At 49.5% G+C, this 23,899-nt stretch overlaps 1 protein-coding gene across 5 annotated transcripts in view; it reads left to right on the plus strand.

Annotated features, from left to right (window-relative positions):
- Nucleotides 1–23,899, plus strand: part of CFAP74 (cilia and flagella associated protein 74) — a 66,503-nt gene that overhangs the window by 32,612 nt on the left and 9,992 nt on the right. For all 5 annotated transcript variants that reach the window (XM_077891585.1, XM_077891587.1, XM_077891589.1 and 2 more), the window contains exons 17-25: nucleotides 5,484–5,648; nucleotides 6,918–7,080; nucleotides 15,522–15,598; nucleotides 16,184–16,306; nucleotides 17,547–17,668; nucleotides 19,141–19,269; nucleotides 19,457–19,544; nucleotides 20,217–20,390; nucleotides 21,093–21,226. In XM_077891585.1, the coding sequence (XP_077747711.1) occupies nucleotides 5,484–5,648; nucleotides 6,918–7,080; nucleotides 15,522–15,598; nucleotides 16,184–16,306; nucleotides 17,547–17,668; nucleotides 19,141–19,269; nucleotides 19,457–19,544; nucleotides 20,217–20,390; nucleotides 21,093–21,226 (1,175 nt within the window). The remainder of the gene's footprint in view (nucleotides 1–5,483; nucleotides 5,649–6,917; nucleotides 7,081–15,521; nucleotides 15,599–16,183; nucleotides 16,307–17,546; nucleotides 17,669–19,140; nucleotides 19,270–19,456; nucleotides 19,545–20,216; nucleotides 20,391–21,092; nucleotides 21,227–23,899) is intronic.

Consider the following 23,899-nt stretch of genomic DNA (forward strand, 5'->3'; position numbering starts at 1 on the left):
CCATCAGTGGAGCAGAGAAAGAAGCCCCCTTTCCAGGACAGCACGGGATGTCAAGACCGAAAGCGGGAATGAACGAGAGGTCACAATAGTAACAATATTCTCCCCTGCAACATCCACATGCCTCCTCCCGGCCTGTTACCTGGTCCACACTCACATGTACCAGCTGCCCCAAACCACCTCCCATCGCTGTTTGCCAGCTAGGACACCCTCAAGATCGCACACTGTGTTGATTTACCATCTTAGCCAAGTGTTAAGTCCACGCTTCAGTAGATTACATGCGTTCATAATAGGCAGGCACCACCTCCATGCTTTCCAGAACTCTCCTGCCTTCCAGAATGGAAACTCTGTCCCCAGGCAGCACTTAACTGCAATGGCCCTGGGCGCCTCCTCGCCACCTTCTGTCTCTGGGGATTTGAATGCTTTAAGTGCCTTGTAAGTGCAATCACGTGGTATTTGTCTTTTGTGATTGTCCTCAGGAGTCCTGCTTGTTGCCGCATGTGTCAGAATGTCTGTCCTTGTCAAGCCTGTAGGTGCGGAGGCCGTGCTTCTGTTTGCCACTCCTTGCCTTCCTGAACCTCATTCCCTGCATCACCGTCTTCTTTTGTGTTTAGTTGATTTTTTTTATAGTGAAATATTTAAATTCCTTCCCATTTCCTTTTGTATACATTCTGTCGCTATTTCCTTTGTGGTTACCAAGGGATTCCATTTCACATCCTGACGTTAAAGCACCCTGACTCAGATTTCTCAGATTTCTCGCAGCTGAAGTCCAGTAGCTGATAGAATGTCTGCCCCTTTACAGCTCGGGTATTAATGTCACAGAATTACATCTTTGTGACTGTGTGTCCAAAACCAGGAACTCAAAATATTTCACACGCATTAGTCTCTTTTCATGTAGAAAGCAAAATGTGGATTACAAACCAAAGTGATGATAACATTAGCTTTTAGACTAATAATACCTGCTTTTTAAAAAAAAAAAAAAAAAGCATTAGTCTCTTAAATCATGTGAGAACAAAACCCACAGTTAAAGCCCTGTGAAAAGAACACTTGCTTTTATGTTGCCCGTGCACTCACCTTTACTGAGGCTGTATTTCCCCTGATGGCTTTGAGTGACTGTCTCCTGAGTCTCCTCCCCGTTTGGCCTCAGAGTGCTCCAGGTGCATTTCTTGCAGGGCCCTCGGCTTTTGTTCATCTGGGAATGTTTTGCTGGAGAGAGGCTTTTGGTTGACAGCTTTTCCCTTTAGGCCCTTTGTATACATCCACCCACTGCCCTTTGGCCTCCAGAGTTTCTGAAATCTGCTGATGACCTTGCCAGGCCTCATGTGCACTGGGTCATCACCTCCCCTTCTTGGTCTCAGTGGTTTGATTGTAATGTGTCCCAACATGGGTCTTTTTGGGTTCATATTACTCAGAGTTCAGAGAGCTGCTTTGATGTTTATATTCATGTCTTTCATCAAACTTGGGAGTTAGGACCATGTTCCTTGTCTTCCGCTGCCAGGACCTCTGTGATATGGCTTCTAGTCCACCAATGGTGGCCCACCCGTGGTCCCGTAGGCTCTGCTCACTTTCCTTCAGACTCGACACCTGTTGTCATATGTCATGTCCGAGTCCCCTGAGTCTTTCTCCCGTCTGCCACTGATGCTGCCGGTAACATGGCAACAACCCGCCACCTTGTCTTGAACCCCAGTGTGGCACCAACTGCCACCTCCCCACCAAGTGTGGCCATCAACTCAAGGTTTGAGCCATGACCATACCTCCTGCCTGAAGCAGCCCCTTCCTGAGGAGGGATGAGTCACGAGAGGCAGCTGTGCTTCCCTGGTTTCAACCCCTTGGCCTCCAGCCCCACAGGGGAGGCTCAGAAGGCCGTTTTCAGTACTGACTTGTTGCTTTCCCTATGTTTTCACTTCTTTACTAGTCTTTAGCATAAGGAGTTGGTAGTTATCACTTCTCATGGTGGCAAGTTAGGTCCTCTCTCTTCCTGTTTCCTCATGGATTCACGGCTTTTGCGTATTCCACAATCTAAAGACTAAATTGATCTTTTAGTCTCCATTCTTGGTGCTCACATGGCCCAGCCGTGGCCATGGCAGCCCTGGGCCCCCACTTAGGTTTATACACAGCCTGTGCACTATGGCCCCAGGGCAGTGGCATCTCTACTGGTGGCTGCTGAGCCTCACAGAAGCCATGGAGAGCTGATGTGTGCTACAGAACACGTTGCCTCCAGCAACCAATGCTCCAGGGCTCCTGAACCACCCCCGCGCGGTGTGGACACCGCCTTCTCAGAGCAGCTCATGGCAAAAAGCAGCAGTACTTGCTGGGGAACAGGCCCTCAGAAAGAGCAGGTATGTGGTGGAGTCAAGATTCAAACCCCAGACTCGGCCATGGGAGAAGGCTGGGCACCTGGAAGCCCTGCTCCCCCGGAGGCAGGCCTCAGGTTCCTTTTTGGATGGACCTGGAAAGCACTCATCTGCTAGGCTGGCCCATTGCCAAGTGCAGAGAAGGACGGTCAAATGCCCAGCATAGGCTCCTAGTGTCCTCTGGGCTTCCCTGCAGTTTGATCATCAGATCATCAAGTGGAGCTGCCATGACAAAGGTGCCTAAGACTGTAAGACTGTAGCTCAGTTAAGCAAGGACTTGTTTCTGCCTCAGGGGTCAGGGGCTGGGCTGGCATGCTGCCTTGCCACCCTCAAAAAATGGCTTCCAAGCATTGTACCTTCCCAGTCAGAGGGAAGGGGAAAAGGAGGTCCCCCTCATGAGCTGGAAGTGATGGTGGCATGCTGACCTCTGGCTATAAGGTAGACTGGGCAGTAGAGCCCATGTTCCACTGAAGCTCGGGCTCTGTCATAAACAGGAAGAAGGGAGAACTGCTAGGGGCACACAAGGTGCCCCACAGTGCAGCCCACCAGCCACTGACTTCACCTGTGACCTGTTGCTCCCACACTTAGAACACACCAGCCTCTTTCCAGGGCAGCAACCCAGGCCCACCGAGGCACTGCCTCCAGCTCAGCATGTTTGAGAAGGGCCACCCTCCATCCTGTCCACACGTGGCTTCTGGAAGTCTGGTGACCTACAGCCAGGAGACAGGTCATCTGCCCACGTACTCCATACACACATGCACACCCACACCTTCACACACAGCCCCACACACCTGCACACGTGTGCCCACTCACACACAGCCCCACATGCATGCACACCCATACTCACACATTTACACACAGCCCCACATGTACCACCACCATTCCTCACAGTGCCCCATGACCTTCATCACCTGACTCAGTGTGATTTCCTCACCATAATGTTTCTGCTCTGCCATCCTCCTGCCAAACTGTGCTCTGTGGGAGGGCCAGAGGGGCGGGAGAGACTCAAACAGCCATGTGGATTATTTGGAATTCTTCTGTAAAGGAAATTTATCTCTTCCTCATTCATTAATTTATAAAAATTATTTATTGATTTCACTCTTCGAATTAGAATCAAATACAACTTTCTGCTGCTGCTCACATTTTTCTTAGAAGAAATTCAGTGGCCCTGAGGTCCTCTGACACTCGACTATTACTGTGTTCACAACTTCTGGTTGAGCACACTTCCTTTCTTTCTAATACCAGATAACATGCCAGGTTCATCTGCGCACCTCCTGCCCCCCATCCTAGAGTAAGTCCTCTCCCTAGATAGCCCGGTTTCTTCTCCTGGAGAGTGATGTTAGTAACCAGTATCTGGGGGCGCTGGGGTAGGGGGTGCACAGCCAGTTCATCTCCTGACTCTTGGTTTCAGCTCAGGTTGTGACCTCAGGGCAGTAGATCAAGCTCCAAGTCGGACTCCTTGCTCAGTGCAGAGTCTGCTTAAGACTCTTTCTCCCCCTGCCCTAGTCTCCCCGACCCTGCTCACATGCACACTCTTTCTCTCTCAATAAATAAATACAGGGCAGCCCCGGTGGCTCAGCAGTTTAGTGCCTGCCTTCAGCCTAGGGCGTGATCCTGGAGACGCAGGATCGAGTCCCACGTCCGGCTCCCTGCAAGGAGCCTGCTTCTCCCTCTGCCTGTGTCTCTGCCTCTCTCTCCCTCTCTCTCTCTCCCTCTCTCTCTGTCTTTCATGAATAAATAAATAAAATCTTTAAAATAATAATAATAGGGATCCCTGGGTGGCGCAGCGGTTTGGCGCCTGCCTTTGGCCCAGGGCGCGATCCTGGAGACCCGGGATCGAATCCCACATCGGGCTCCCGGTGCATGGAGCCTGCTTCTCCCTCTGCCTATGTCTCTGCCTCTCTCTCTCTCTCTCTCTGTGACTAATAAATAAATAAATTAAAAAATTAAAAAAAAAATAAAATAAAATAATAATAATAAATACATACATATATATATATACATACATACAATTAAAAAAAATAAACGGGTATCTGCACAGAAGATGTGGCCATCAGAGCTGGGATGTTGGCACTTCCAAACCTTCATACGGACACCTCCACCTCTAATCTAGGACCACATGGATCGTTCTAGTCTCTTCCCCTTGCTGACCTGTGAGCAGGTCCAACAGGGAGAGCGTGGCTCCCCCAGCCACCACCCGTGCCCTGATCACCCAGCCTGCAGGCTCCGTGCTGCCCCAGAGTCACTTAGCTCCACACCTATTCCCTACTGTCCCTACTCAGGTTGTCTCTTCAAACCGTGACCAAGAGACATGGTTGTATGACATTTCCCATTCTGTTGAAATTTCCTCAAAGTCCCAAATGATATATTCTTCAATAGACTTTATTATTTAGAGCAGTTTTGGGTTCACATCAAAATTGTGAGGCAGCTGCAGAATTTTCCCGGGTGCCCCAGCCTCCACTGTCCCCTCCACCCCAGGGTCCCAGGGTGCATGGTGGGTAACAGGGCCCTAACTGCTGTGCGTCCTGTGGCTCGGACAAAGCTATAAGGACCTGTCACCACCCCTCCGATCACACAGAATGGTGTCACTGCCCCTCAGCCCCACTGTGTTCACCTGCTCATCGCCCCCACACTGCTGGCAACCACTGACCTCTTTCCAAAATGCCATACATTCTAGAATGCCACACAGTTGGCATTGCTGTATGTACCTTTTTAACAATGTGCCACTTGAGATTTCTTTGTCTCTCCAGGGCTTGATAGCTCATTTCTTTTTAACTGACTGGACTTTTAAAAAATTGAAGCAAAAAAAATAAAAATAGAAAAGAAAAGAAAAAGGAAAGGAAAGGAAAGGAAAGGAAAGGAAAGGAAAGGAAAGGAAAGGAAAGAAAAGAGAAAAAATTGAAGCTTAGGAGCTCCCAAATTGTCGTGATCAATCCACAAACTGAGGATTTCTAGGATGTGGACCGTGTTCCTGGGGTCTGCAAAGGCCCCTGGAACCAGATGTAGGACTTGGCCTGGTACCAGAGGAAGGGGCCAGCGCTCCAGGGTACCCTCAGGGCCGTAGGGCAGCAGGTGGGAGAGGAGAGCTTGCCTGGCACACTTACCCTGGCTCCTTCCTGGGTCTCTCGGCAGCTGTCCCTCGACAAGGAGCTCATTGACTTTGGCAGCTATGTGGTGGGGGAGACCACGTCCCGGATCATCACACTGACCAACATCGGGGGCTTGGGCACCAGGTTCAAGTTTGTTCGGGCCTCAGAGTCCTATGAGATGGACCTCTCCCAGTCAGTCATGAAAATAGTAAGTATATTGCCTGTCCTGATCATGAGCCGCGGCTGCTCACCCAGGGGAAGGCGTGAGGCCTCCTCGCACCCCACACAGTCCTGTGAGTATAAAACTGACATGACAGGAAAGAGTCTGTCAACATAGGGCTGGGTGTCGTCAGGTAGAGTGGGAGAGACTGGGCTCCGTGAGAGGACACCTAGAGCCACAGTGACCCCACTGGAGTGTGTGGTGGCTGACAGGGTGGTGGCTGAGAGCCACAAGGGACCACCTTTCTCCTGGTGCACCTATGAAGTCCCAGCAGGAGGCTGGCCAAGAGGACACGGCCTGAACACCGCAGGCAAACCCTGCCCGCTCCTGCACCTTTTCCAAAGGTGTGAGGTGAGCAATGGTCTTTTCATGGGAAGGCCATGCAGACATGCTGCTAAGTGATTGAGAACAACCTCAGAGCAACACGGTGTGCCCCTATCTGTGGAAACAACTTCCATCACACTCAGTGGACACTGGGAGGTCTTTTGGGGGCAAGGATGGGTGAGAGAAACTTCCTGTAAGAAGCACTGAGCTACTTCAAAGTTTGGTCTACTTATTTTTTTTTAATTTTTATTTATTTATGATAGGCACACAGTGAGAGAGAGAGAGGCAGAGACACAGGCAGAGGGAGAAGCAGGCTCCATGCACCGGGAGCCTGACGTGGGATTGGATCCCGGGTCTCTAGGATCGCGCCCTGGGCCAAAGGCAGGCGCTAAACCACTGCGCCACCCAGGGATCCCGTTTGGTCTACTTATTAAGGGCTCTTAGCAAAGGCCTCAGAAGTATCTCCCCCAGAGGGGACAGAGGACCAGTGGGGTGGGGGCAAGGGTGGTAAGGGTGGGGGTGTAAACCCAGAACACGGCCAGGGCAATGGTGGGTGAGGAGAGGGGTGCAGGCTGGGTCAGCCCTTAGGCCTGCAGGCATCTGAGCTGAAGCCAAGAGAGTGGAGCTGGGGCCTGGGGCTCCGATCCCACAGGGGGAATGGGACCAGGCATCCCAAGACAGGAGGGTAGAGCGTCAATGTGGAACAAGGAAGAGCCAGCCTGGGCTAGAGACAAGTGAGGCAGGGTTGGGCGCTGAGCCCCTGGGCCAGCTGCTGCCCTGATATGCATGCTTGGCTCAGGTGGGAGAGGGAGCCAAGGAGGATGATTGTGGCTAGGCTCTCCATGTGGCCCTCCTTGGCAACAGAGGTCTGGGCAGTTGAGTGGGAAAGGCAAATGGAAAACTGCTAGTAAAAGTGTTGTGTTCCCTTTTCAGAGCAGTCTGTTCACATATGAAGATAAAGGTTCTTACGAAAAAATCATCATCAGCCCTTCTGAGCAACAGATGGAGGGCAATGAGTCCTCTCCCTTTGACATGCAAAGCCAGAAGGAGTCTGGGAAGCTGGACAACAAGGAGCAGGAAGAAGGGCGCCCCACAGGTGAGCTGGACCCAGCGGGGCTGGGGGGCAGACTCCTGGGAGCACCTGGAGCACTTGCTGCCTCCCAGGAGGCTCTGATGAGCCCCCGGGGGTGCCAGAGGGCAGGACTGTATGGTATTTTTCTAGGACTTCGACATTAATAAGGAAATAGATACATTCAAACAAATACTGGTTGTGGAGTGGATTGAAATTTGCCGTCACAGTTAAGCTAACAGGGTATTTATAGGAACTCCCATTTGGACCACCAGGCTTGGGGGTCCTTGTTGGTACAATTGAGGAGCCCTGCCCTCAGTGGGGCAGCAGCAGGACAAAGGGGGAAGAGAGGGAAGGGAGGACTGGGAAGCTCTACTGACAGGGTCTTGGGGGGCTGAGGTGTCTTGGCCCCCTCCCCAGCTTTGCCAATAGAAAGGGCAGTGAGGGCAGTCCACAGAAGAGTCAGGAAACAGGCAGCCCCCCTAGTCCCAAGCCCCAGGCACAGAAGGAAGGACATTCCCCCAGGCCCGGCCTCACCCTGACATGCCCCCTTCTGCTCCAGCGACTGCTCCTGGGACTGTCCCCGTCCCCTACTGCCTCCCCGTTCATTTGGTTTCCCCTTCAACACACATCCAGGAGTGGCAGGCTTTGTCCTGTTTCAGCCACTTACACACAGAAGCCGAGCAGTCAGTCCCCTTGCTCAGGCTGCTCCGTGAGCTGTTCTTCCTGTCTCCGCCGCTGTGTGGCGTCTGCTCTCACAAACACACCTTGAGTCACAAACCTGCTGCAGCCCAGTCTCATGTGGGGCCTCAGGGTGTGCCAGACACCACCCCTCGTGCATTTGCGTCTGCAAGGCTCACCTGCCACATTCTTGCCGTCTCTCCTTTATTGGCTAATGTTAAGTTCTTTTTCAACATGATTGTGCCAATTCAGACTCCCTCCAGCACCCAGCACAGCTGCCAGCAGCCACTGGACATGTGAGGGCATTTCTGTGGAAATGGACAGCTGATTCTACAATTCGTATGGAAACCCAGAGGACCTAAAATATCTAAAACAGTTTTGAGGGATCCCTGGGTGGCTCAACGGTTTAGCACCTGCCTTCGGCCCAGGGCGTGATCCTGGAGTCCTGAGATCGAGTCCCACATCAGGCTCTCTGCATGGAGCCTGCTTCTCCCTCTGTCTGTGTCTCTGCCTCTCTCTCTCTCTCTGCGTGTGTCTCTAATGAATAAACAAAATATTTTTTAAAAAACAGTTTTAAAAAAGAAGAACAAAGTTGGAAGACACAGACTACCTGATTTCAAGACTTGCTCTAAAGCTACAGTGACGAGACAGTGTGGTGTTGGCAAAGGGAGAGACACAGACACTCGATGGGGCAGAACAGAGTCCAAAAATAGACCTGCACAAATATGGCCAATCAATCTTCACTAGAGATGCAAATGTAATTCCTTGGAGAACAAAACAGTCTTTTCAACAAATGAGACCTTAGCAATTACATAAACATATGCTAAAAAACTAACCTCCAACCATTCCTCACATTGTACACAAATACTACAAGATAAATCATAGACCTAAATGTAAAATCTAAAACCATAAAACTTCTAAAACAAAGCATAGAGGAAAAGTCCATGTCATCATGTGTTGGGCAAAGATTTTTTAGATATGACATTAAAAGTATGATCCAGGGATCCCTGGGTGGCGCAGCGGTTTGGCGCCTGCCTTTGGCCCAGGGCGCGATCCTGGAGACCCGGGATCGAATCCCACATCAGGCTCCCGGTGCATGGAGCCTGCTTCTCCCTCGGCCTATGTCTCTGCCTCTCTCTCTCTCTCTCTGTGACTATCATAAATAAATAAAAATTAAAAAAAAATAAATAAAATAAATAAAATAAAAGTATGATCCATTTTTTAAATATTATAACCTGCTTTGGGATGCAGCAAAAGCAGTTCTAAGAGGGAAATGTAGCACTACGGGCCTACCTCCAGAAGCAAGAAAAGTCTCCTTATACCTAAACGTATACCTAAAGGAGCTAGAAAAAGAAGAACAAACAAAGCCCAAACCCAGGAAAAGGAAAAAAAGAAAAAGAGCAGAAGCAAATAATATAGAAACTTAACACACACACACAGTAGGGCACATCAATGAAATCAGGAGCTAGTTCTTTGAAAAGATCAACAAAATTGAGAAACCTCTAGCCAGACTCATTGAGAGGAGACAGAGACAAAGAGAAAGGATTCAAATAAATAAAATCACTAATGAAAGTGGAGACATAACAACCAACACCACAGAAATTCAAACAATTATAACAATATTATGAAAAACTACATGCCAACAAATTGAACAACCTGGGAGAAATGGATAAATTCCTAAAGCAGGAAAAAATAGAAAATTTGAACAAATTATCAGCAATGAATGGAATCAGTAATCAAAAAACTCCCGATAAACAAAAGTCCAGGACCAGATGGCTTCCCAGGTGATTTCTACCAAACATTAAAAGAAGAGTTACTGCTTATTCTTCTTAAACTATTGTGAAAAAACAGAAAAGGAAGGAAAACTGCCAAATTCATCCCATAAGGCCAGCATTACCCTGATACCAAAACCAGATAGAGATACCACAAAGAAAGGGAACTATAGGCCCATATCCCTGATGAAAGTATATGGAAAAATCCTCAACAAAATATCAGCAAACCAAATCCAACAATGCATTAGAATCACTCACCATGACCAAATGGGATTTATTCCTAGGATGCAAGGGTGGTTCAATATCCACAAATAATCAACATGAATGATATGTCATATCAATATAAGAAAGGATAATAACCATATGATCATTTCAATAGATACAGAAAAAGCATTTGATAAAGTACAACATCCATTCATGATAAATATAAAAAAAAACCCTCTGCAAAGTAGGGTCAGAAGGAGTATACTTCAACATGACAAAGGCCTTATGTGAAGAAATCTACAACCAACATCATACTTAGTGATAGAAAACTGAGAGCTATTTCCCTAAGGTCAGGAACAGGACAAGAATGTCTACTCTCACCACTTTTAATCAACTTAGTACTGGAAGTCCTAGCCTCAGCAATAAGATAAGTAAAAGAAATAAAGGGACGCCTGGGTGGCTCAGCAATTGAGCATCTGCCTTTGGCTCAGGGCCTGATCCCAGATTCCCAGGATCGAGTCCCTCATCAGGCTCCTTACATGGAGCCTGCTTCTCCTCCCTCTGCCTGTGTCTCTGCCTCTCTTTCTGTGTCTCTCATAAATAAAATCTTTAAAAAAAAAAAAAAGGAATAAAAAGCATCCAAATTGGTAAGGAAAACGTAAAACTTTCATTATTTGTAAATGACATGATACTACTATATGTAGAAAACCCTAAAGACTCCACCAAAAAACTGCTAGAAGTGATAAATGAATTCAGTAAGATCACAGGATACAAATTCAATGTACAGAAATTTGTTGCATTCCTTTTTTTTAATGATTGTATTTATTCATGAGAGACAGAGAGAGGCAGAGACACAGGCAGAGGGAGAAGTAGGCTCCCTATGGGGAGCCCAATGCGGGACTTGATCCCAGGACCTGAGGCAAAGGCAGATGCTCAACCATTGAGCCATCCAGGTGCCCCTGTTGCATTCCTAACATAATAATGAACTAACAAAAAGAAAAATTAAGAAAACAATCCCATTTATAATTGCACCACAACCAATAAAATATCTAGGAATAAATTTAACCAGAGGTGAAAGACCTATACTCTGAAAACTATACAACACTGATGAAAGAAATTCAGGATGTCACAAAGAAATGGAAAGACATTCCATGCTCATGGATTGGAAGAACAAATATTGTTAAAATGTCTATATTACCCAAGCAATCTACATATTTAATGTAATCCCTATCAAAATACCAACAGCAAAAAACAAACAAACAAAAAATACCAACAGCATTTTTCACAGTTAGAACTCAATGTGGCAGAACAGAGTCCAAAAATAGACCTGCACGATCCTGTGATAATCCTAAAATTTGTGTGAAACCACAAAAGATCCTGAAGTTGGCCAAAGCAATCTTGAAAAAGAAAAACAAAACTGGAAATATCACAATTCCAGATTTCAAGTTATATTATAAAATGGCAGTAATTAAAACAGCATGATACTGGCACAAAAATAGACACGGAATAGAAAGTCCAAAAACGAACCCACAATTATATGGTCAGTTAATATTCAACAAAGGGGGAAAGAATATCCAATGGGAAAAAGACTCTTCAACAAATGGTGCTGGGAAAACTTGACAGCTACATACAAAAGAATGAAACTGGACCACTTTCTTACACCATAAAAATAAACTCAAAATATATTAAGGACCTAAATGTGAGGTGTGGAACCATCAAAATCCTAGAAGAGAGCACAGGCAGTAACCTCTTTGACATCAACCATAACAACATTTTTCTAGATGTGTCTCCTGAGGCAAGGGAAACAAAAGCAAAACTTTTGGGACTATTGGGACTACATCAAAATAAAAAGCTTCTGCACAGCAAAGGAAACAATCAACAAAACTAAAAAAACAATTTCTCCCTATGAAATGGGAGAAAATATTTGTAAATGACATATCTAATAAAGGGCTAGTATCTAAAATATATAAAGAACTGACACAACACCCAAAAGACAAATAATCCAATTTTTAAAATGGGCAGAAGACATGAACAGACATTTCTCCAAAGAAGATATCCAAATGGCCAACAGACACGTGAAAAGATGGTCAGCATCACTCATCATCAGAGAAATGCAGATCAAAACCACAATGAGAGATCCCCTCACATCTGTCAGAATGGCTAAAATCAGCAACACAAGAAACAACAGGTGTTGGTGAGGATGTGGAGAAAGGGGAGCCCTCCTGCACTATTAGTGTGAACGCAAGTTGGTGCAGCCACTCTGGAAAACAGTATGGAGGTTCCTCAAAAAGTTAAAAATAAACTACCCTGTGAACCAGCAATTGCACTACTAGATATTTACCAAAGAATATGAAAATACTAATTCAAAGGGATACATGCACCCCTATGTTTATAGCAGCATTATCTATAATAGCAAATCATGGAAGCAGCCAAAGCACCCATCAATAGATAGATAAAGACATGGTATATACAATAGAATATTCGTCATAAGATAGAATGAAATCTTGCCATTTGCAATGACATGGATGGACCTAGAGAGTATTATGCTAAGTGAAATAAGTCAAGGAAAGACATATATCATGATCTCACTCATATGTCAAATTTAAGGAAGGGCATCCCTGGGTGGCTCAGAGGTTTAGCGCCTGCCTTTGGCCCAGGGTGTGATCCTGGAGTCCCGTGATCAAGTCCCACATCAGGCTCCCTGCATGGAGCCTGCTTCTCCCCTGCCTGTGTCTCTGCCTCTGTCTCTGTCTCTCTCAATTAAATAAATAAAACTTAAAAAAAAAAAAAAAAACAGCTAACGTTTAAAAAAAATAAATTAAAACCACAGTGGAGGGACACCTGAATGGCTCAGTGGTTGAGTGTCTGCCTTTGGCTCGGCACAATCCCAGGAGCCTGGAATCAAATTCCGCATCGAGCTCCCCTCAGGGAGCCCGCTTCTCCCTCTGCCTATATCTCTGCCTCTGTGTATGTGTGTCTCTCATGAATAAATAAATAAAATCTTTTTAAAAATAAAATAAGGGATCCCTGGGTGGCGCAGCGGTTTGGCGCCTGCCTTTGGCCCAGGGCGCGATCCTGGAGACCCAGGATCGAATCCCACATCGGGTTCCCGGTGCATGGAGCCTGCTTCTCCCTCTGCCTGTGTCTCTGCCTCCCTCTCTCTCTCTCTCTCTCTGAGACTATCATAAATAAATAAAAATTAAAAAAAAAATAAAATAAAATAAAAATAAAAATAAAATAAATAAAACCACAGTGCATGTCCATTACACACCTATTAAGACAGCTAGATCAAAACCAAAAAAAAAAAGGGCAACCCGGGTGGCTCAGTGGTTTAGCACCGCCTTCAGGCCAGGGCGTAATCCTGGAGACCCGGGATCAAGTCCCACGTCAGGCTCCCTGCATGGAGCCTGCTTCTCCCTCTGCCTGTGTCTCTGCCTCTCCCCCTTTCTCCCTCTCTTGCTCTCTGTGTCTCTCATAAATAAATAAAATATTTTAAAAAAAGAAAGAAAGAAAAAAGAAAAAAAAAAGACAAAGAGCTGGCAACACCAAGCATTGGTGAGAAGTGACTGTAATCCCATCCTCTGCTGCTGGATATGCAGCAACTTTGGAAGAGTTCAGCATTTTCTTACCAAGTAAGCAAACATCAAACAACCCAGAAACCCCACTCCTAAGTATTTACCAAGAGAAATGGAAAACTATAACGGAACGGAAAATTGTACGTGAATGTTTACAGAGGGTTTATGTATAACTGCAGACGGCTGCTGACTAGTGCACAGACATGGTGACACGGCCCTGCCGCGCGAGGGAGTGAGTTAGTGATGCATACCACGACATGCATGAATCAGAAAGGCATCAATGGTCAGGGAAAGGTCAGGCTCAAAAAACCACAAATCATGAATCCATTTATGTGACATTCTGGGAAAGGCAAAATGATATAGATGAGTGGTACTCAGGAACTGGGGGAGGGATTGGCTACAAAGGAGTATCGGGGGGCTCAGGGATAATGGAACTGTTCCATATCTCGATCCTGGTGGCAGCTAGACACTATGCATTTGTCAAGGCTATGCTGAAAGGGGTGAATTTTAACTGCAAGTGAATTATTCCTTCATAAAAGAGGTGGAAATCACTCAATACACATAAGCAGCAGAGCACTGTCATCTTGCATGTTTCAGATACTGGTATTATCAGATGCTGAACAGAAAACAAGCATACTCACTCAATGCATGGAAAACCATCCCAAAGGATGAGATGAAGCTGGTTTGAAAATGAACCAAGTAAAACTTCTAGAAGTGAGAATGTGGTCATTGTAACTGGAACCCCAGTCAGTAGGATGAACCGTAGAGAGACACCATGGAGGAGAGACCCGGGAATGTTCTCACCGCAGATAAAGGGCCAGAACTGGAAACAAGAAGGAATGTACATGCCATGGAGGACAGAGGGAGGAGGTCTCATCGGTCTGCTCGAGGCCAGAAACGTCGTATTTAGCAACATGCTTGCTGAGAATTTTCTAGAATGTCGAAACACATGTAAACTCATATCCTGGAAGTGAGTAAATATCCACTCTATGCTGATAGCACAGAACAGCACTGGATGCATGATTAAAGAAAGCTTTCATTAATGAGCCTGATTCTAGAATTTATGAAAGCTCACCATGTTTTTAGCCAATGGCTCGACACAGTTCCACGCTGGGACACCAAGAGACCCCAAGCACCATCCACACAGAACAAAGAGCTGCCCCTAGAGTCTGCCCGGCTTCAGGTCTGAACTGTACACCTGAAGCAGACAAGGACATACGCATCACCATGGGGGCAGTCAGCTGCCCCCTCATCCAGGTGACAGTGTGGCCAGTGAGTGGGGTGACAGGTGTGTCAAATGGGAGGAGCCCAGATCAGTCCCAGGCCCCAGAGATAGTGCACACCATCCTGTAGGGTAACAGTCCAGCCTCACGGGGCACATGACACCATGTCAGGTGCAGGGCCCAGGGCAGGCTGCCACAGAGCTCCAGGGCTCCACACAGTAGCCAGGCCAGGCCGCCCAGGACAGAAGGACTCGGAAGGGTGCCAACCTTCACCTCTCCCATAAGTTCTGTCTTCGTGAACAAAGTCCACAGAAAGACCTTCTCAGACCAGAGGAATCAGCCTCTGCTTCCAGGGGCCTTCCCAACACATGGCCAAGATATGGGAACACACCAGCTGCACACACGCAGATAAAACTAAATAATAGGGGTTAGGCTGGGACATTTGGAGGGCAATACCATTGTCAACTTCCAGACCTTGGTCCCTCTGCTCCCTGGGCCCGGAAATGCCTCCACCCCCAGGCTGCATGTCAGCCCCTCCCCACTCCCTCTGCAGCAGCCCTCCTCTCTGCTGGGCCTCCCTGTTTCTCCTCTGAATAGGAGACCCCTGTGAGCCCACTCCCCAATCCCCTGACCCCCAAAGGGCCAGCTTGCTCTGTTTTCTCCAGCCCTGACCTTCAGGCCACGGTACCCCACTGGCCATGCACAGCCAGCTCCCCTCACCTACCTGACCTCCCCTAGCTAGGGCCTTGCAGCTCTGGCCACCTTGCCCACCCCCAGCCTCCAGCGCCAGAGGCCATGGTGCCCACTGTCTTTGTCCCCCTGAGAAGCCCCGCTCTGCCCCTCGTGTGTCACTAGGTCTTTCCTCTTTGCAGAGCAGCACCAGAGAGAGGGAGCTGGCTGGGAGCTGGTGGTCCTGGAGATGGAGGGGCCAGATCCCCCTGGCACCCCAGCTCACCCCTGGGCCCCACGGGCTACCTGGCCAGACCTCTCATCTGGACGCCCTTCTTTTCCAGAATCAGAGGGAGTGACCATGACCACTGTCATGACCATACCCCCCAGTGAGGAACAAATGGAAATCTCGCTGGGAGAGGTGAGCAAGGCCTACTGCTTCCCAGCCCACCTTCCTCCAGCCATGCGTCCCTGACCTGCTACCCCTCCTCCAGGTTGCCCTTCCACTGGGCCAGACCTAGTTGGTCTGAACGCACAGCCTTCAGGCAGCTTGCGCTATCAACTGGCCTGTGGCCACCCCAATCCCAAGTTGAGTCCGGGCCAGCAGCAGGGACAGCGTCCTGGATACAAGGCACTGGGTCGCCCTCCGAGAAAACATGGTCAGGGCCTCCCTGCCTGGAGCATGGTGTGTGTGTGTGTGTGTGTGTGTGTGTGTGCATGCATGTGTCAGTGTGTGCACATGTGTGTGCATGTGTATGTGTGTGTTCATGCACATACACAAGGGCCCTAAGTCATCAAGAGAGCAAGTACACACACTTGGAGCATCCCAGGAAGGGTTAAGCTGTGATGCTGGGCAGTGAGCAGTGAACCCTCGAAGGGCAGGGCCAGGCCACCCAGGGACACTCACACTCATGGTGACCAGCACCTCATGCTGGTGAAGACAGGGGGAGGTGCCCTGATAGAAATGTGAAGCCTGACTGGGTCTGTGGTATCTCTTCCCTCTCAGGTGACGGAGGGTGAGATTGGCCCCTTCAGCTCCATCAAGGTACCAGTCATCTTCACACCAGTTACCCCAGGAACCATCCACAGCATGTTCAAGGTCATGTTTAAGAATCAGCAGTGCCCAACTGTGAGTGCCCCACTGCCACTTCCTGCCTTCCTCACTGCAGCCCAGGCTGTCCCTGGGCCGCAGGATGCCTGCCCTCTGTGCTCCCCCCACCACAGCCCTGTGAGGCAGCTGCCTGTGCTACCCACGCCTAGACAGCCAGTTGGTAGCACAGATGGTTAGCACCATAGCCAACATACACACGAACATGCCTTTGCATGCACATCTGTGCACACACGGAGCCCTTGCTCTTAATTACTGGAAATGCCTCTCCAACTTTCCAAATACTTAAAGTTTTTACTCATTACTTTTTATCATGTATTTATTAACTTACTTATAGGTTTATTAAATGTTGCTCCGAGAACATGATCTGCAAACTCTGGTTCTTTTAAATTTGTTGAAATGTCTATTGTGACCAAAGGCAAAACTGAGTTTATTGATGTAATGTGTGCACGTATGTGTAAAGGCTGCATACAAATTCCTGAACTGAATGATTCACATTATTCACGGCCTCCCCATGTCGTTCCCTAGCACTCAGCCTGCAGCCTTCTGGTCTCTGCCCCAGGGACCCTGTGGCCTGGGGTCTGCTGGCTGGGCCGTCCTATGTGTCACATGTCCTGCAAGTCCTGGGCTCCATGGCCCCCGTCCCAGGCCAGGGGTCCTGGAGGAAGGCCCATGGAATCCTCAGCTCACCACTGTAACACCAGGATGGTGCCTCCCCTGCTAGACCCTGCCTGGCCCAAGAGGGGCTGTTAGGCATCAGCTGTCCCTTCAGGACACCCACACACCCCCAAACCTCCTGAGACCTGGACTCAGGGTTTGGCTGGGAGGAGCCAGTGGCCATGGAAGGGAGAGAAGTGGTTCCCTCTCTCCCTGGTCCCCCCGAGACCTCTGAGCCTCCATTCTGTATTTGCTGGGAAAGTTTTATAAAGTGTACATCTCTCTGTGAGACATGTTATTCTGTAATGAAAGCGGTTTTTTAAACAGCTAAAGATGTGGATAATCATGAAGCTGTGTGATGGGAACATGACAATCCATTGTGCTGTTCTTTTTATGTTTGAACATTTTGATAATAGAAAGGATTGTTTAAACAGTATGTTATGAAAACTGTCTCAGACCCCAAAACATGGCTGGTTTGATCAGTGACCTTCCAATACTGGTATGAGTTACAAACATCCTGCAGCTGGGTGGTGTTAGTGCTCACCGTCATTGCCCACTTTGCCAACAGAAGTGTGTGTTGCTGACTTTTCACCTTCAAACTCAGTTGTATTTCAGAGTCATGGGCGTTGCTATGGACGTGCCCGTCTGGGTACCAAAACCCAACGTAGATCTGAAGATATGCATGTATGACCGGCTATACCAGGACTCTGTCCTTGTGCATACACGGTGAGCCCGGGTCCCACGCTGCCACTCAGCTGAGAACCTGAGGAGTTGACTCTCAGGGTCACAGCCTACGAGGGGTGGCAGGGCCAGAGTCAGGCACAGAGGGAATTGGATGGGCACACGGAGGTGGGGCCTCTAGACCCCAGGAAGGGCCAGGAAAGGGATGCTCCCAGAGCCTCAGTAGGAAGCAGCCCCACCTGCAGCTAGACATTAGCTCAGTGGGATCCATCTCTGGTTCTGACCTCTTTACTCTAGGAGAGTAAGTCTGGGTGGCTCCAGCAACAAGGGGATGCTCACCCCTCCACACCCAGGTACTTGGTGCATCATAAACACAGACAGGAAAACAAGGAGTGAGGCCGTGTGGACAAACCCCTGAGGAAAGAAGCGTGTTCTATCTGTGGGGTTTTGCAAAGACATCCAGGCTCCAGAGTAGTCACTCCTAAAAACTTAGTCACTCCTAAAAACTTTTTACTAAAGTACAAGTTAGGTGGAGACAAGTAGGCAAATGCCGTGGTTGGTGCTGTGGGGGGACGCTTGTTCTCCACAGGCCTGGTGCTGGCATCTGCTGATGCAGGGAGGGTGGGGAGGGGGCAGGGGGTTCACGGGCCCTGCTGCCAGTGCAGAAGTGGTTCACAGATGTGTGGGGCCTGCAGACTTCCTCTGTGACCATGCTGGTGGAGGGGCTTGCCTGTCTCAGTGCCAGGATCACACACATCAGGGGACTCGAGAGGGGCCCCCCTGAACTTGTGTGTGGAACTAGTGCTAGCCGGCCTCTGCCAGTCAGTTTATATCAGGACGGTGGTGCAGCTACCTTCGGGGTGGGGGGGGCTGAGGGGAGCAGCCCTGGGCCTATGAGGTAGATGAAGACCCCAGCTGCACACTCAGGGTATGTGTACATGTATGTGCGTGCATGAGCTTGCAAGGGCATGTGTTTGTGACACAGTCGGCCAGGTCACTTGGCTTTGTGGAGACTCAAATGCAGGCAAGGGAGTGGGGGAGCTTCCTGGTGGAAATAGGGAAGGTTCCAGCTGAACCCAGATGGAAGGGGGTGGGGGTTCGGGGCTTGGGTGAGGGAGCAAGAGGCACTAACTAGCCTCCTGTGATTGGTGGGGCCCACACTACCTCCTTTGACAGCTCTGGACTTGGAGGTGGGGACAAAGCCAAGGCTAGGTGCCCCAGGCCTATGGGGCCCAGCCCCTCCCCAGCCCAGCCCCCACACTCCTCCAGGCCCCCACACTTTGCACAGTCTGCCCAGAAAACACTCAGGTTTCTGAGAACCAATGGGGCCATATTTCCATGGCAGAGTTTCTGTTTGTAGGAACCCCTCATGAGGAAGGCTGCCCTTCAGCCCCTGAGCAAGCAGGGTGGTGAACCTTCACTGGCACTTGGCCTGGTGCGAGTGCCAGGGGTGTGCAGGAGCAGATGTGGGAACAGATCCACAGCGTTGCTGTCTGATGTCCCCCGGCATCCTGCAGGTCAAAAGCGGCCCTGCGTCTGAAGTTTGAAGTGTGCAAGGAGCTGCGGGACCATGTGGAGCTCCTGCCGGAGACAGGCTACATCCAGGCCCAGTCCTCCTATGCCGTGCAGCTCAAGTTCCTGCCGCGGTGCGTGCCTGGGGGCTGCAGGGCAGGGAGGCTGCAGGCAGCGCCTCTCCTGCCTCTCACATGTCCTACTTTGCCTACCACTTGTACCTCCTGTGTGACCCCAAAGCACCATTCACAGGTCAGTTTTATTGTCATCCACCAAGTATAAAGAAGAAAAGTACTTTTGAGTGTGTCCTGTCTCTTTCAGACACTCCCTCCCAGAAGATGCAGGGAAGTATTTCGACAAGGAAAGCAGAGTCCTGGAGGCCCCGATGACAATACAGGTGGCTGACCAGGTCTGCGTGGGACACTTCCTGGGAACGTGGGGCACTCTTGGGGACCTGAGCACCACCCCCCAGAAGGCAGGGCCCTGGTGGGTCCCAGCGGCCTGACCCCAGCATCCCCTACACAGTGGGAATGAAGGCTGGGTGTTTGTGGATCAAGGACAGATCCTGGAGAGCTGGGCAGGGCTGAGGGGCGCCCCCCTGGCTCCAGAACCCACTTGTGCCCACGTGCCCACTCACAGTGTCTGCACACCTGTGCACCTGCACTCACACACCCCCATGCCTCGCCTAACCAGGGTTACTCCCCTCTTCGTTGGCACCTGCCTTCCTATCCTCCCAAGTCAGCAACTACAGGAAGGTGGCCTTTTCCTTTTTTTTTTTTTTTTTAAGATTTTATTTATTTATTCATGAGAGAGAGAGAGAGGCAGAGACACAGGCAGACGGAGAAGCAGGCTCCATGCAGGGAGCCCCTCGTGGGACTCTATCCTGGGTCTCCAGGATCACACCCTGGGCTGAAGGTGGCGCTAAACTGCTGAGCCACCTGGGATGCCCAAGATGGCCTTTTCCAAAAAAGTCCTGTGTCTGGCCACCAGGTCGAAGCAATGCTTCTGCCTTTCTTGTGAGTGGAGACATTTGCGAAATGGACTGCAAGTAACCAGGTTGCCCTCACCCTGTGCACTTCAGATCAAGCCAGTGGGGTTTACCTTGCATGCTGTGGTCACCACCTCAGACCTGCAGCTCAGCCCCTCAGCAGTGGACTTTGGTTACTGTACCATCTATGAGGCCATCAGGACACAAGTCAGCCTCTACAACCACTCCCTCCTGCCCCAGGGCTTTGGGTTCGTCGGGCTCCCCAAGGTACCTCGCTTGGTCAGGGAAGGTCACAGGGTGTGGGGACAGAGTCAGGAAGCTCTGGGGATGGGCCAGGGCGGTGCTGCCCCAGGGTCTGGATGCCCAGCACCAGGAGGCCTCAGCCCTCCCCAGCCCTCATGCCCTCCTATCCCCTCATCATCCCCACCGTCCATATCCCCAGCCTTTGTCTCCCCCTCTCTGGCCTGCCCCAGTAGGACTCAAGACTCCTTTCCCTCTCTTCCTGCCTGGCATTGCATGATAGCCAAGATGGGACTCAGACCAGGCCGCCCTCAATTCTCCCTGGGCCGCTCTACCGCCAACCCTGCCATCCACTTATATACATGCAGACACGTGTACAAATGCACCAACATAATGCACACACTCACATGCAAGTGCTCATATATGTGCCAACACTCACAAAGACACAACATACATAGACACATAAACAAATCACACACACATGATTGCACACATACAGACATGCTCACTGCTGGCACTCACATACTCACATACACACAAGCACGTGCACATACATGCAGATACTCATGTACACCCACTCGTACACGCAGACACCCACACACTCACATTTGCACACACACTCACATGCCCTCGTACCCACTCACACACACTGCCACACACATGTCCATGCAGCTCCCAGATAAGCCCCAGCAGATCACTGTTTTCACTTTGGTATTAATGGTTTGCTAGTTTGTGGACATCCAACCCAACGATGGGTTTGGGACAATCCTACCACTAGAAACACTGCAACTTGATGTGATCTTCCAACCCACCAAGGCCAAGGAGTACAGCTTCGAGCTCGTCTGCAAGTCAGAGATCAACCGGTAAGCCTGGCAGGCAAGGGGCGTGGAGGGAGGGGGGCAGCTGGCTTGGGGGTGGCAGTGTGCACATGTGAATGTCTATGGGTTGTGCATGTGTGGGCATGTGTGTGTGAGCATGTGATTACGCATGTGTGAACATGTACATGTGGTGTGCAGAGGATCTGGACATGAGCCCCACTTGCTCTGATCACACTATATGACAGGGACAGTCCCAATTCTATCCTGACAGATGGGACAGAGGAGGTGGTAGATAGAAAAGTCAAACAGGATGCAGAGGGGGTGGTCTGGGATAAGGGGCCGGTTCTTGTTGTTCCCCAAGACTATCAGCCCCAGCGAGGCATGTTCTGGAGCATTCTGTGCAGGTGTCCAGCTGGGCACCAGGCCACCTCCCCAGTGAGCCCCACTGCCTACCCTCCTGCCCCCATTTCTCTTCCTCTCTCCTGTTCCTACCTGCATTCCAGCCTGAGTTGCTGTTTGGCCCTGGGTGGGCCAAGCCCTCTTGTGGCCCTGGACACGTGGCCGCCTGGGATCCAACAGGCAGGCGAGCAGGAATGAGTACCCGTGTGGTAAGAGTTTAGGGAGTGAAGTGCAGAGTTAGAACCCACAAACATAGTCAAGGGCCTCGGCTACCCACCTGCCATGTCCCCCATTAGGGTCTTAGGTAAAACCCACTGCCTCCCATCATAAGAACTGCAGCCTCTGGCAAGTCTCACTGGAGCCTTGTTGACACCTCCCTGAACGGGTGGGGGACTTCTGGTTCTTCTTTGCAACAAAATGAAGGAGTGCTTAAGTGAGTGGCCAGAGGGGAGCTACTCAAAAATAACACTGGAAGGCGTGTTGCCTTGTGCTGTGGGGCATAAGGAGAGATTCAAAGGGTTGAGTGACTCTGGTGGACAAAGCTTCATCCACACCATCCCAGGGCCCTCCAGGGAAGCCCAGCAACACCTCCAACCACAGTCGCGCCACTCCCAGATGCTGGAACCAGCTGGGAAACAGAGTTCGTCCGCCATCCTGAAACATGTCCAGTGAAATCTCTGTGATGATTATCACAATTCATACATTTATGGCCTTTCAATTAATCCCATACTAATAATAACCTCAAAGGTATTTCCACCCACAAGGATTTTTTATCCCCCACATTTAGAGCCTGTGGTCACAGGACATAAAAATATATATTTTAGTACTTCAGTGTGTGAGCAACATTACCTTCACAGCCAGGTAGGATGGGGCCATCCACATCAGAGCGTTAAAGTGTCTGTAATTAGGATGAAATTTGACACGGACGGTGAAGTAGAAATCTGGGTTCGAAGAAGGTGTGGAATGAAAATATTCCAGTGATTAAGATACCAATATCAGTTCTTTGTTTTCATACATTATCTTAATTCAAATACCAGGCTGGGGCAGCCCGGGTGGCTCAGCGGTTTAGTGCCGCCTTCAGCCCAGGGCCTGATCCTGGAGACCCGGGATCGAGTCCCACGACAGGCTCCCTGCATGGAGCCTGCTTCTCCCTCTGCCTGTGTCTCTGCCTCTCTCTCTCTCTCTCTCTCTCTCTCTCTGTGTCCCTCATGAATAAATTAAAATAAAAAAAATTAAAAAATACCAGGCTGATCACAGATGGCCCAAGGACCCTCAAGTAGGGACGCATGGGTGGCTCAGTGGTTGAGCGTCTGCCCTTCAGCTCAGGGCCTGATTCTGGAATCCTGGGATTAAGTCCCACATCGGGCTTCCTGCATGGAGCCTGCTTCTCCCTCTGCCTGTGTATCTGCCTCTCTCTCTGTGTGTCTCTCATGAATAAATAAATAAAATCTTTAAAAAAAAAATGTCAGAGCCAGTGGTGCTAGGGTAGCCTGGCCCACAGAACCACACACACCCCTCTCTGGCCTCCCAGCTGGCGGGCAGAGCTTCCCTTCCCCGAGCTGCTGGAAGCTGCCAGCAAAAGCAGCTTCGCTACTGTGTCCTGGCTCTGAAGAACTGCAGGTCAGCAGGGGTTGGAGACACCCTGGAAACTGGCCAAGTGCCAAAATGCTCCTGTGGAGGCGGCTCCCAGGCTTTGGGGAAGTTGCCTTGATACTCACCGATGCCTGGACCTTTCACAATGGGCTGCAGACGAACAGAGCCAAAGTTCCAGGACAAAAGCCCACCGTCACACATCTGCTCTTCTTCTCTAAAGGATAATGGCAAAAATGAACTCACTAGATGTTATAGATTTATAATGTATAGTTTTATAGATTCCTGTGTTTATAGATTTATAGATTCATAAGCTTATAGATTTATAGATTCCTGTGCTTATATTTAAAGAGCAATTGATCCATTTTATTTTTATTTTTATTTGTTTTAACACTTTTTTTAAATTTTTATTTATGAAAGTCACACAGAGAGAGAGAGAGGCAGAGACATAGGCAGAGGGAGAAGCAGGCTCCATGCACCAGGAGCCCGACGTGGGATTCGATCCCGGGTCTCCAGGATCGTGCCCTGGGCCAAAGGCAGTCGCCAAACCGCTGCGCCACCCAGGGATCCCCCATTTTATTTTTAAATGTCAATGAATGTTTAACAAAATAAGCCAGAAATTACCTCCTCGGCAACTAGAGATGCAATTTTTAGCTATCACTTGAAATGTGCACAGGGGTATGCAGTATTTTCAAAAGATGGTAAGATTCATTCATGAACAGTGAGCAA

Source organism: Canis aureus, chromosome 3, assembly GCF_053574225.1.
Source record: "Canis aureus isolate CA01 chromosome 3, VMU_Caureus_v.1.0, whole genome shotgun sequence".
Classification (NCBI taxonomy): Eukaryota; Metazoa; Chordata; class Mammalia; order Carnivora; family Canidae; genus Canis; species Canis aureus.